Genomic DNA, 14,635 nt, shown 5'->3' on the forward strand with positions numbered 1-14,635 from the left:
CACATATATTAAAAAAAATTCTGAATTGGGTCAGGTACATGGCACACAAACATTTGCCCTGAACCAAACAGTTTGCTTTCTCATCCATGGGGGCTCTTATCTCTATTTTAAATGGAAATGCCTGTAACGTTCAATATCAGGGTAAAACATATTCATGATGATTAATATTCTTGAGAGCTAGGTCATGAAGTATTGTAAGCACTTACACTCTTGCTAATAATGATGGGGTATTTTTTTCATGTATTCGATTCGTTAAGTTTCACTGTGCCAAGTTTCACAAAACTATTGATATTCCTGGCTAAGTTATATTCTTATAATTTTGGCGAATTTGGCTACGAATAATGTAAAAAAAAAAAATTGTAAAAGATTTCATCATACGGCGCCTGGGGCAAATTTAGCTAGGCTTAAAGTCGGCTACACCAATGATTTTGTGAAAACTACCACCAGAATAAATAAGAAAGCAGCAAAGCAGTCAAACAGACGAGTGAATACTAATAGAAGCGGAGGCATTCAAACAGTTTGAGGAAGTTGAATGGGATAATCAGGGGCGGAAATAGGATTATTTGCAGGGGGGGGGGGGCACGGGTGCGAAGCCGCCCCCCCCCCCCCCAACATTCATTCGATGCACATATCGTAAAGAAAAGGGATGTTGCGGTGTTTAAATACTCGAAAAAATTGATTTTACCGTCGTAAGAGGGGAGTCTTGTCATATCATAAACTCTCTTTATTGGCGGCAAAATATATCACGACGTCAGTTCAAGTTGATAAATTCACATCTTGAAAAACTTTGTGATAAATGCTTAGCCCGATGTTTTTTCTATAATCATATTTTTTATCACTGACATTCTCTATTACAAACAATAAAATGATTTTTTTGTCGTTGCTTCTGCATCAAAAAGAGCTTATAGTCGACATTGTCATCATTTTCAAATCTCACTCCAGTAGCGAACCATTTTCAGTCTGCGTGGATATGGGCAAGTGTACTGTACTGCCGCTAGTATTAACTTCTTTAAATAATTTAAAGGCGAATAAGAGCTTAAAAATGCTTAATGCAGCTTTCGTTTTTTTTTTTTTTTTTTTTTTTTTTTTTTTTTTTGAAGGGGGTGGGGGTGGGGGGCATGATTCAGATGATCTGACCAGTCGAATTACATAAGCCTAATACATTGTCTCTAAATCAGCATTATATGGAGGAAAGAGGGTTTGATGTTTTTGTTTTTAACTAGCTAAAACAACCAATAACCTACATATAAAATGATTTCAAATAAAACAGAATCAATGGAACATACGGTGTCCTTTTAAGTGGAAAGGGTTGCAGAATTATACAAAAGTTAAAGAAGGACAACACTTCTGATTTTGGTGTATAACTGTATTATATACATTAATAATAAACATTAATTCACCAACCAGAACCACATACTGCATGAGAGCATATTGGTGTTAATTTTTTAAAAACTTTCTGTAGCTGCTCATGCCATTTTCAATTAAAAGTATGCAGATGAAATAATTATATAGTTCAATACATAAAATTAATATTAACTCTTTTAAGAGTAACAAGCTTACAGTATGTGTAAAATACTTTAGATATGTTTAAAGGTATTATTTAGAAAGAGACAATTAATTGTCTAATCCAAATAATATGATTCTTGTGTAACTAAAATAATACAGAACATTTACCAAGTGAACACATTAAATTTTTACTCAACTACCAAGGCTGTCATCTTTTAATCTTTAGTATTTGGAAAATGAAAATGTGTGTACACAAATAAGTAATAGAATCACACTAATTATGTTATCACGTCTGTAGTAATTTATGATTTAAAACTTATAAAGTTACAAGAACTTTTTGCAGGGTTTTCGTTTTCAATTCCCCCTACATTAACATGTAAATATATGATATGAATTTTCCTCAATAAATGGGGAATTGTGCCTTTTGAAATAAACAAATCACAATAAAATGTAAATATCTGAATGTATAAATGGATGTGATTTTAAGAAAAATATTTTTGCTTTTAATTCTTTTTTAATAAATTTATTTTTGCCAATATCCAAAAGATTAAAAAACCAAAAGGTTGATATATTTTGTGCTTTTGAAAAGAAGAGGGTACTTCAAATTCATATGACCACAGATCACAACTCTTTATAACTTTTCAAAAGACACTGGGTTGGTTTATCACATATTTGCCAAATAACATTTTTTTGTCTTGTCAACCTCTGTCTGATTGCTTAAGTGCAAAAGGAGCAAAAATGTAAAAGAAGGCAAAGAGATTATGCATTATCACATTAACTATCTTTAAAACAACAATTTCCTTCAATCATCTGACTTAACATTGCTATTCCATACTGTCTAAACAAAGTTTTTTGTCATAACAAATACAACCAACGTACAACACATAAAAATTGCATTGATAACAGTAAAACATGCACAGCTACCACTTGCTCACACTGCTTATCTTTCACTACGCATGGCACTTTGGAAGTCATTTGATCTAAATGATTTTGTCCTAGAAAGGCCCAGCTGGAAGACTAGATCATACAATAAAGCTATGACAGAAAGTTCTGTTTATCCATTGCTTAGCAACTCGATCACATAAATTTCTTTTGAGGAAGTTAACAATTATTATATTGCAAAATAGAGAGCTTCTGCACATCACTGTTTACATCAAGTCTTATCCATATGACTGCAACAGAAATATTTTTCTGTATTGGTGGCTTATCTTCTTGATCAGCTGCCTGATGGTGAGTTAATTGCTCTCCTTCCATGCCATTTTTGCATTGCCACTGAACTTCACTTTAATATTCTTCGCAAAGAATGAGTTAATTTGGAACCATTAAATCTATTTTGACTGTTTATTAGATTTCTTTGGACTCTCTAAAGGATCTGTTTCCAGACTTGTTGTAGGCTTGAAGGTTATACCTGGAAATGAAAAAAATTCAAAATATAATTTTCTTATTAAAACGCACATGGAAATGATCTGAAATGTTAATTAATATTAATTAAAATGCAAATTAACACATAATACTAAAGATTAAGATAACAAATTTAAGGTGGTAAAATAAAAAAAAAAAAATGATATGATCCCCATCTACAAAAGTTCTAATAAAACTTTGTCAACTAAAATGAAAAGTTTATTCAGATCCAATTTCTTTTTTTAATCACTCACCAAGCTGTAGTGGCTTTGTTGAGATCCAGTTCAGAAAGGTCAATGTACACTCTTCCCATGTCGTGTTTTCCCTTAGAGAACACCCCCACCGAGTTCTTCACCGCAATGTCCAGCGTCCTTTGCTGGGCGTCTCTCTGGTTGACTGCAAATTCAAATCTGAAATAAAAGACATAAAATACTAAGAAAGGGCGTCTCTCTGGTTGACTGCAAATTCAAATCTGAAATAAAAGACATAAAATACTAAGAAAGGGCGTCTCTCTGGTTGACTGCAAATTCAAATCTGAAATAAAATACATAAAATACTAAGAAAGGGCGTCTCTCTGGTTGACTGCAAATTCAAATCTGAAATAAAATACATAAAATACTAAGAAAGGGCGTCTCTCTGGTTGACTGCAAATTCAAATCTGAAATAAAAGACATAAAATACTAAGAAAGGGCGTCTCTCTGGTTGACTGCAAATTCAAATCTGAAATAAAAGAGGAATGATTTTGACAATTTAGCAGGTTTTCACATATATGAAAATGCACCTAGTGACCCTAAAATGAGGCAGGTTCAAACAGATACCAAAAGTAACCTAAAATGAAGGAATAGGCCCTTTGTTTTTTGGAACTTAGAACCACCGGTTAGTTTGGTGGGTTAAGGTTGGGGAGAACCATAATATGATTATAATAGATCAAGATGTAAAATTCAACTGCACCCTGTAACAGTCTACTGATTTGAAAGTTATTGTACTAGCTGGGTTGGTCCAATTGGCTAAAGTGCAATCAGTGGCAGTGTTTGCCTCTTAGGAAAATTAGTTGCTGGACCGAAAGTCCAACCAACTTGAAAAGTAGCTAGACTGAATGTCTGCGGGGTTGGAAAACTTCTCAGCTCGTTCTGAAAGTTGTCAGCCCCGGGCAGACGGTCCAGCTTTAATTTCTAACACTGATCAGTGGAATCAGCTTAATCAGCACACCATAGTTAATTACCCCCTAGCTGCTTGGGGAGGCATGTCAGACAATTAAGCAGATTCCAATTAATACACTTTAGCAAGAATCCCTGGCAAAATTGGACTGACCCAGCTACCATGATGTGTGAATCTCAATGCGGTCTTAGAGTCTGTTCGCCCACAATGAGTGCACAATTTTATTAAATAAAAGACAGGACAATATTCACTTACGTCTCATCAAATATGGGGTTGAGGTTGCACTTGTGGACCTGTGTTTTCTTCTTGGTGTGCAGGTGCCTGTCTGGCAGCAGATACAGGCGGACAAAGGGGTCAGCTAGGTTGCTATCGTCTGGTGGAATCAGGGCGCTGGAAGACGGAACAACCCATGTTTAATACAATTTAGTCTATTCATATTTTTGTGACATGAAGGATTGTCCAAGGTTCAACCAGTCAAACACTGCCGTTTTTTTAAGTTTACAACTCTGTATTTACCTTCTGGTGAAATGCTGCAATATTTACTGAAGAGATGAAGATTAAAAGTAGGAATAATGAAATATATTTATTAATATAATCATTTTGCAGTAGTAATATCATTGAGGTCATAGTGTGGCATGCAAATAATGAAAAATTTGCCTGAGATTTTAGAGAAATGTGGTATAGTTTGCATACTATATTTAAAAGTTAAGGTAACCATTTGTAAAGAACATTGTAGGAACACAATATATTTACATCAATCACACTGCACAACAGTTACCCTCATGAAATACATTATCCCCAAATGATTTTTTATTTAACCACCTAAGCATTTATGACTTTAAATAATTGCAAATTAAAAAATGTAAATTTAGAGCCCAATACTAAATTTAAGCAGTGCAAGTGCAGTGTTTATTCTCTTTAATTTAGGACGAACCACTACAAACCTGCTTTAATTTGTCTTATTCCCTCATTATTAAGCAGTTATTTTTTTTTAATTTATAACTATGCCATCTATGTTGAAGATAATGAGGAAAAAAGAGTAATAAATGATGTCACCAGGTAGGCACCCCTATAAATTATATATGTATATGTAGTATGTGCTACATTACATTAGTTAGTACTTGTAATCAAATCCCCACAAATAATTTTCAGGAGTTAACCTTTTAAGAACTAAAAATTTTGATCATCAAATTTCAAGATTCAATTTGTATAGTATAGATAAAAAAAATTGAACAATACCCTGTAGCTTTATTATTTGTATTATTTATATATTTAATTACATTACAAAAAATGTTACAATCTATCAGTTAGAGCTCAATGAATTATGATCATTATAATGAAATTATAACTATGATTATAATAAATGATCTATGTGTGAGGAAATGCTAATATGTGAACACACACACCTGACAATCAATGGTTCTTCTCAATTCTCTTTATTTTATGGCAGAATATACATTTCTCATATTGATGGTTTATTTTTTATACCCTCAAAAAAAGATGGTTTCAAAAAGCTCCTATTGCAGACTGAAAACAAATCACTCACTAATAGCCTTAAGTTTTTTTCTTTCTTTCTTCTTCTTTTTTTTTTTTTTTTTGGGGGGGGGGGGGGGGTAGGGGGAGCAAACTTCACACTCTACATTTTGTACCTAAATGATGAAATCTTACAAAGAAATTGATCATGGCCATAAAAATATACAAGTACATTTCATAAACTAAGATATTAAAAGAATACAATTATACTTTCTGATCACAACTGCATCAAACTAAATGAATTTTATCGACCAAATTTTGTGAAAAGAGAAGATTAAGAAATTCTGAAAAATGAGGATTCATGTCAGACAGAGAATTGTTGAGTTCCCTAGATAAATATTTTGACTAAAATATAGAACAGCAATGCTTAAATTTTGTAAGAACACACAAAAAACATTTAAGGAGTCACACACACACTTGTCCAGTGAAGAAGGTTATAAAACAGCATCAAACTAATAACCATCAACAAGTATGCAACTCTTATGTTGCATTTTTCATTCAAATTGCTCTCAGTCCAAACTTTGGTAAATCGATCATGCATAGCACTATGAAAAAAGGATCACAATTGTTTATGAATAAATCTTATGTTTTTTTAAATGCATTATGCTTTTATATGATCATGAACGGATGGAAGATTTGGAATCATGGAACCCTGTCAAACAACAACACTTATTATATCATCCAAAAAGGCAAGCTACATATCATCTGATCATCTGATTTTTCTTTTGCTAAGGAAAAAAAAAAAATCATCCTAAAATTACACAAATTTCAACATAATCAATAGGCAACTGTGCAAAAATATATATGCATTTACATATGCATAACATCGTCAGCCATTATCAATATCTCAGCAGATTTACCCTCCACCAGATAGCAGCATGCTAGCAATTAAAAAGCACAACTGACCTGTTTTCACGGCAAGACATCCTACACCAACAAAACTATATTTGAGTGTCAGTTTCATCCATGACCTAGAAAGATCTCTTTCTAAGCCACTGGTTTAATGCAGCTTTTACTTAAAACAACAACTCAGTAGAGCCACTGAAAGTTGCAGCCAAGATGGACTGTCCATCGTAAGAAATTATATAATATCACATAACGAGACATACAGAATGAGAATTCAGAATTAGAAAAAAAAAATGTAATTAAAAATTAAGCAGAAATCGAGATTAATAAAATTTGAAAATTTTACATTGAATAAGATATATCCTACATTGAAAAATCAAATCTATTTCTTAAAGGCAATCTCTGATGTTAAATTCCAGTTGAATTTAAGCAGGGGCAGAAAAATTTCAATTTGTTCAGATTCTGGCCACTCTTTCTGAGTGTCTGGAAGGGCCAGCAGGTGCAAAAGATCTTGGCCCTGACTAAAAAGATAGCTCATTAGTTTTCAAAATTTTAAAACTTTAATCTTATTGCCCTGGAAACAGATCTATGCATGCATCCATAGCACATCACTGCTGCAAGCTGAAACTACAACCACATATAAATAAATCCAAAGCACAATTTTGTTAGAAGGGAGCAGGGATTAGAGAAATAACACTGAGGAGATGCGATCCACAGTTGAACCTTTTCTTTTGGGGTGATGTTTCCTCTTTCGCTACAGACTCCTTGGTGGGTACCACATCAGCGGTATTAGCACGCGGTCTGCTAGGAGTACCGCCTCCTTTGTTGTTGTTGTCTTGGTTACGGGACGTCCTCAAACTTGCTCTCCGTCTTATCTTTGGAGTGCTGAATGACCAGTATTTTTTTCGTGGACTAAGCTCACTAAAAACAACAGAACTATGTAGATCTCTATTGGGCATCTTAAAAACTTTTTCATGAATTTGTGAGAATAAATAAAATATATAAGTGTCATAATCCATATTTCTAAAGGCCATTATTTCACAAACATTCATTTCCAAAATGATATAATAGAGTGCTATATCTGAATGCAAAACCATAGAATTATTTACAAAAGAAAACAAGGCAGCAAAGCTGTCAAATGTACAGACAAAAAGCAGGAAATAACAAAATAGGCTACTGTCAATTCTGATGCAAAAGTACATTATGTTAAACTGCAAATTCAACATCAAATTTTAATTATGCTCAACAGGTAATACCAATGTAAGTAAAATGTGAAACAAGCATAAAGCTTCAGGCCCATGGGAGTTCAAGTTCACACTTTGAAAATGTAAAACTTCCAGAAAAAGAAGTCAATTAAACTGCTTTTCTAACTCAGGCTGCATTTCAGTCCTGTATTTCTTTTTTGAAAGTTTGGCAATCATAAGTAACATGGTTTTCCCATAATGGTCATCATGGCAGCAGCACCCAAAATTGTGTTTTCTTCTATTCTGATGTAATATTACATAATGGTTAACAGCATAATGACAATCAATTTTTAATAACAAAATATATGTATCATGGATTTTCAGAAAATGTGACTAGCCTGGGTCTTCAAGCCTGTGGAACTTCAAAGTCACACCTTGAAAATGCCAATATGTGAAAAATTAAATTTTCACAAAAAAAAAACTGTTTATCTGGCAGATTGCATTGCCTACTGAAGCTGTATTTTAGTCCCATGTTTCTTTCCTGTAAGTTTGAGAACAGTAAGTGACATGGTTTTTCTTAAAAGGTAATCATGGGAGCAGTGCCCAAAATAGTTTTTTTTCAAATTTTGATGCAATGTTACATATGTTTAACAGCATAATGACCATCAATTTTTACTAATAAAATATTAGTATCATGGATATTCAGAAAATGTGACTAGCAAAGGTCTTCAGGCCCATGGAACTTCAAAGTCACAACTTGAAAATGCCAAAATGTAAACAAGACAGCACTGTTCTGAAATGTTTTTTTCCCCATTTTTAACAATTTTTAACATAAAACAAAATTAACAGTTTACTGCCATTTTTATATGATCAACTAAGAAAATTGATGACATGAGAAAAGTATCAATAGAGCAGTGTTAAATGTCCAATTTCTTCCATTCTGAGATTCTGAACATAGTGAATGATTGAATCTGACAAATTGCAATGATATGAGTTTATTTCCATTTTTGAAACTCTATTATACAATACATGATAACAAGTTTACCATCATTTTTACATAATCAACTAACAATGTTGTAAAGATGCAGGAAATGTCAAACAAACACTTTCACGTATCTTATTAGTTTAATAATGAGACTGTTAACATGCCTAAAAATTGAATCTGAAGAAATGTGAAAAAACAGCATACCTTCTAAAATAATGGCACGATTATGCTGATTTACGAACTCAACCTGCATTTTAGTAAAATTGACCACTCCTGTGACTTTCATGACAATTGGCCCATCTGTTTTTCTTATATTGTGTTTACAGTGTTGCATATAGGCTGAAAAGTGTAAAAAACAGCATAACTAGTAAAATAGTGGCCCGATCATGCCGATTTTCGAACTTGACCTGCGTTTTAGTAAGATTGATTACTCCTGTGAGTTTCATGACAACAGGTCTATCGGTTTTCCTTGAAATGTGTTAACAGTGTTGCATATATGCTGAAAAGTGAAAAAACAGCATAACTACTAAAATAGTGGCCCGATCATGCTGATTTTCGAACTTGATCTGCGTTTTAGTAAGATTGATTACTCCTGTGAGTTTCATGACAACAGGCCAATCGGTTTTCTTTGAAATGTGTTAACAGTGTTGCATATATGCTAAAAAGTGAAAAAAAACAGCATAAATTCTACAATAATAGCCCGATCATGCTGATTTTCGAACTTGACCTGCGTTTTATGAATATTAGTCAGCTCTGTAAATATAAAGCCAAAAAGTAAAACTGTCTTCCACTTATGTTGTTAACGCTGAAAGTGCACGGCGACGGCGACGGCGACAGCAACGGCGACATGATCGGCGACGGCGACGACAGACGCAGGTGATGGCAATATGTACAGACACATCTGTGTCTGTACATAAAAAAGCATAACTTCTTCAATAATGGCCCGATCATGCTTATTTTCGAACTTGACCTGCGTTTTATGAATACTCATCAGCTCTGTAAATATAAAGCCAAAAAGTAAAACTGTCTTCCACTTATGATGTTAACGCTGAAAGTGCACGGCAACAGTGACGGCGACATGTTCGCCGACGGCGACGACAGGCGCAGGTGATGGCAATATGTACATACATATCTGTGTCTGTACATAATAAAATATATGTATCATGGATTTTCAGAAAATGTGACTAGCATGGGTCTTCAAGCCCGTGGAGGTTCTAAGACACACCTTGAAAATGCCAATATGGGAAAAATTAAATTTTCACAAAAAACTGATTATCTGCCAAAAAAATTTACCAAATAGTCTGCATTGCCCACTGAAGCTTTATTTAAGTCCCATGTTTCTTCCTGTAAGTTTGAGAACAGTAAGTGACATGGTTTTCCTTAAATGGTCATCATGGGAGCAGTGTCCAAAATAGGGGTGTCTTCAAATTTTGATGCACTATTACATAATGTTTAACAGGATAATTACCATCAATTTTTAATAATAAAATATTAGTATCATGGATATTCAGAAAATGTTCCTAGCAAAGGTCTTTAGGCCAAAGGAACTTCAAAGTCACACCTTGAAAATGCCAAAATGTAGACAAGACAGCACTGTCCTGAAATGTGTTTTTTTCCATTTTAAACAATTTTATAACATATAACAAAATTAACAATTTACTGCCATTTATATATGATCAACTAAGAAAATTGGTGAGATGGGAAAAATATCAATAGAACAGTGTCAAATGTCCAATTTCCTCCATTCTGAGTTTCTGAACATAGTGAATGATTGAATCTTACAAACTGCAATGATATGAGTTTATTTCCATTTTTGACACCTTATTACACAATACACGATTACAAGTTTACCATCATTTTTACGTAATCAACTAACAATGTTGTAAAAATGCAGGAAATGTCAAACAAACACTTTTACGTATCTTATTAATTAAATAATGAGACTGTGAACATGCCTAAGAATTGAATCTGAGGAAATGTGAAAAAACAGCATAACTATTAAAATAGTGGCCCGGTCATGCCGATTTTCGAACTTGATCTGCGTTTTAGTAAGACTGATTACTCCTGTGAGTTTCATGACAACAGGTCTATCGGTTTTCCTTGAAATGTGTTTACAGTGTTGCACATATGCTGAAAAGTGAAAAAAAAACAGCATAACTACTAAAATAGTGGCCTGATCATGCCGATTTTCGAACTTGATCTGCGTTTTAGTAAGATTAATTACTCCTGTGAGTTTCATGACAACAGGCCTATCGGTTTTCCTTGAAATGTGTTAACAGTGTTGCATATATGCTAAAAAGTGAAAACACAGCATGAATACTACAATAATTGCCCAAACATGCTGATTTTCGAACTTGACCTGCGTTTTATGAATATTCATCAGCTCTGGAAATATAAAGCCAAAAAGTAAAACTGTATTCCACTTATCGTGTTAACGATGAAAGTGCACGGCGACGGCGACGGCGACGGCGACATCGACGGCGACAGGGACGGCGACGGCGACGACAGACGCAGGTGATGGCAATATGTACAGACACATCTGTGTCTGTACATAAAAAAGTTTCTTCTAATCTCTTGCCTCCCTCTTTTCATGTGATAAAGCACAAATACAAATTATAATTAAAAAAAGATCATCATGCTTTTTGTCTGCCACCAAAGTTTTCCCAACATTTATAGCAAATACTGAAAATCTATCAATTAGAGGAGAGCAACAACACAGTTACCCTGAAATAGAAACAGTGGGGAGACTTGGGGTGGGTAGGGTGTGGGTGGTAAGGGGGTGACTTGGGGTGGGTAGGGTGTGGGTGGTAAGGGGGTGACTTGGGGTGGGTAGGGTGTGGGTGGTAAGGGGGGGGGTTGGGGCTCATATACTTTACCCTCAAAGCAATTTTGAGTGCATGTTACTGTTTTTTTTCTTCAAATATAAAAGTTTAACTTTATGAACTTCTTTTCATGCTGATAATTATGATTTGTTTTGCAAAAGCAAAACGTTCAAGTTGATTTTAAATTCATTTCATGAATTTTTACAAAGTTTTTGTCATTTTGAACTCCCCCCCTCAAAAGCCCTTCAGTTTCACAAATATATAATTATAATGAGTAGTCTAGCTATGTTGTGAATGCTTATAAGTTTTAACTTTTAAGTTTTAACTTGAAATGTTATATCACAAATAATTATTTTAACTAACTGACTTTAAATTAAAGCTATAATAAAAGGCAATAATGAAGCACTGAAATCCCTATCTATACATGATAACTGTTACCTGGAGTCAAGAGACAGATGGACATTATCTTAACAGTTAAAATCTAAACTTAGATATAACAAAATATTTCTTATGTGTCACTGACTTGTTTCTACTCTTGCTACAAAACTTCACAGAAGCCAGTCCCAAACAAAGAGTAAACACAGAGGCAGATGCATGCAAGCAGTAGAGTAAGTCAAATTTCATGTTTTGTTTTCATTCAAACTATTAAAAAAGCTTAAAGTTTATATAAATAAAATTCTCAAAGAACTAAACAACACTTAAATTCACACTAATGAAGCCTCTTCTAAACTACACAAATAAAGATATCTAGATACAATGATCACATAAAAAATTATGATCTATCAAATTTTTTTTTCATTAAAACCATGACATTTTTTACTTTCCCTAACTCAATATGCTTCAACAAAAATGTCTCTCGTTGAAGTGGCTTTACACATGATCAAATTACAAATTGTCTTCTTACATTAAATTCAACATCTCTTCACATACAGTTGGTAAAAAATTAGTTTGGTAGAATTAATGAAGAGCAAAATGAGCAAGTTATTTATACACAACATTCAAGATTAATAAGCAGGTTGCTTGTAAATTATTTATATATTTATTGGTAAAAAGGAACTAGGTCATTATCTTTATATAATTAATACAATTAGGTCATATATTGTAGAAGGTTCAACACAGGACAAAGTCAGAGCTTCTGTTATCCACACAAAAAAAATATAAGGTCACATACACAGACAAAATACAGACGGTGGATAAATGTTTAGACACAGAGTGTATGTGCACAACTGATAAAACACTTCAATGCTGTATATTAACTTACATGCACTTATGGACAACCACCACCAGTCTGTTTCTTTGGCCGCTGTAGCGTATGGTGATCTGTATCTTGCCCAGTCCACTGTCACTGCCCATTGCACTAGTTTTACTGGAATATATGATATAAAATTATGTGCTACATGTTACAGTGATTCTAAATATGATTATCACAGAGATTAGACAACATTGTAGTTTGGTGGAAAAGCAATATGAAGAAGAAACATATGACATTGGATAAATTGCAAGGGGATCCTCATCTTTTTTTTTAAAGACACCCAACTGATTTCTGTACAAAAGAAGTTAAGGAGAAGTGTGCGAGAGAGAGAGAGAGAGAGAGAGAGAGAGAGAGAGAGGGAGAGAGAGAGGGGGGGGGGGAGGAGAAAGAGAGATATAAGATATAACAGGTAAATTTATGTTACCTGTGGATTGAATGTCCTGACCGCCTCCTCATCTCGTTATTCTTCATGCTGGAGTTTGGTGAGTAGTCGGCGGAGCCTGCAGCAGATTTAGTGGGCGTTTCTTGTGCCTTACCATTTGGCGTGTCCAAGTCTGTTATATGGAGAATGCAATGGTCAGTATTATACCTTATGGACAATTATACTAGTCAATACTTCTGCAGTCAGGACTTTAAATTGTTAACAGTTGAGAATTGTATCCAAGTTAAAGGTATGATAAATTACCAAACAGGCTATAGTTAAGACTCTGCAATATCAAATCAATAAATTACATTTTTTATTAATATTCCTCTTCCCATTAAACCAAAAAGAAAACATTTCTTCTACAAATGGAAAGCAAGGTATAAAACAACCAGAGAGAAAGTACTATTTCAATGAATACCCTTTCTTATCCAAAAGGGAAACACTTGCCACTCACAGCCAAATTAAGTGAAACAACCTACCAAGATCACAAAAGAGGAAATTTAAATCAAATCTAATGCTGGAGTTACGAAGTCATGAAGCAACGATAACAAAGTTGGATCACTTGAAATCACTGATTTCAAAGAGCTAGTCCAGTATTAGATTTCTTTTTGCTTCTTTTGTGATAGAACACTCCAGGACAAATAAGAACATTCATTCTCTCAACCTACCAGGATCATCAAGAGAGAAAGTAGCAGAGGGCTCCTCCTCCTCTGCCCCATCTTCTCCCCCTTCCTCTGTATTTTTGTTAGAATTATTGACCAGTGAATCCACAGCCTCTTCTGTTGGCATAGAATCAATTGGGGCAGTGCCAGACAGCAGAATCTAATTGTGTTAACAAAAATACTGACTCATTAAAAACTGCTGAATCTTTCAGAAACATAATTTTTGAATGATGATTAAAAAATATATTTTTGTGCAGCATTTGTAGCACAAGGTGGCCTGCTTTTCAGTTTTGTTGCTACCACTCAATAGGAATGTTCTAATTTCAAGAATTTATGACTTTAAATAATACAGTATCTGTCAAATTCAGAATTTTTCTCCCATTGAAAAGATCGAGTAATTACCATAGACGAATTAATTCTACATCAGTCTGTTACCATTAAATGCTAATAAATAAATCACTGACCCTCAGCTGTAACCTCAGTGTTATTTTACTCATTGGTCCAGACTCTTTGAGAGGATATGACTGGAACTTGGTCATGTCTTCATCATTCAGCAGGTCCTTCACAGGGACTGTCACAAAGCCCAGCATCTTCTTGCTTTTAGAGTCATACACCTGGAATATGATGGACATATTAAGTTTTACAGAAAAAGAAAAAAAAAACTGATATCCTTGAAAGACAGATTTGCTGGGTTTTATAATTAAACCCTAAGGCTGTCTTTCTGGATCTGTTTAATCTTGTATCACTTTTCAACACAGTGAACTATCTCCTCTTCTCAAATACACTGAAATCTATCCTCTAACAAACTTCTCTGTAACACTGGAAAATCTTCACATAACGCTTTAACAAAAAAAACTTCTCA

At 34.0% G+C, this 14,635-nt stretch overlaps 1 protein-coding gene across 9 annotated transcripts in view; it reads right to left on the reverse strand.

Moving 5' to 3' along the window:
* Positions 1–1,351: 1,351 nt before the first annotated feature.
* Positions 1,352–14,635, reverse strand: part of LOC106159962 (extended synaptotagmin-2-like) — a 35,923-nt gene continuing 22,639 nt past the window's right edge. For 6 of the 9 annotated variants that reach the window (XM_087016460.1, XM_087016459.1, XM_087016462.1 and 3 more), the window contains 8 exons: positions 14,238–14,387; positions 13,780–13,933; positions 13,112–13,241; positions 12,697–12,801; positions 7,168–7,365; positions 4,321–4,455; positions 3,162–3,317; positions 1,352–2,914 (listed from right to left, as the gene is read on the reverse strand). In XM_087016460.1, coding sequence (XP_086872586.1) covers positions 2,851–2,914; positions 3,162–3,317; positions 4,321–4,455; positions 7,168–7,365; positions 12,697–12,801; positions 13,112–13,241; positions 13,780–13,933; positions 14,238–14,387 — 1,092 coding nt within the window. In that variant the 3' untranslated portion in view covers positions 1,352–2,850. Of the gene's footprint in view, positions 2,915–3,161; positions 3,318–3,533; positions 3,628–4,320; positions 4,456–7,167; positions 7,366–12,696; positions 12,802–13,111; positions 13,242–13,779; positions 13,934–14,237; positions 14,388–14,635 lie in introns of those variants that run through there. The other 3 variants (XM_087016464.1, XM_087016463.1, XM_087016465.1) reach the window with 3 other exon arrangements.

The sequence above is a fragment of the Lingula anatina genome, chromosome 7, assembly GCF_051362555.1.
Source record: "Lingula anatina isolate TDL-2025a chromosome 7, LinAna3.0, whole genome shotgun sequence".
NCBI lineage: Eukaryota > Metazoa > Brachiopoda > Lingulata > Lingulida > Lingulidae > Lingula > Lingula anatina.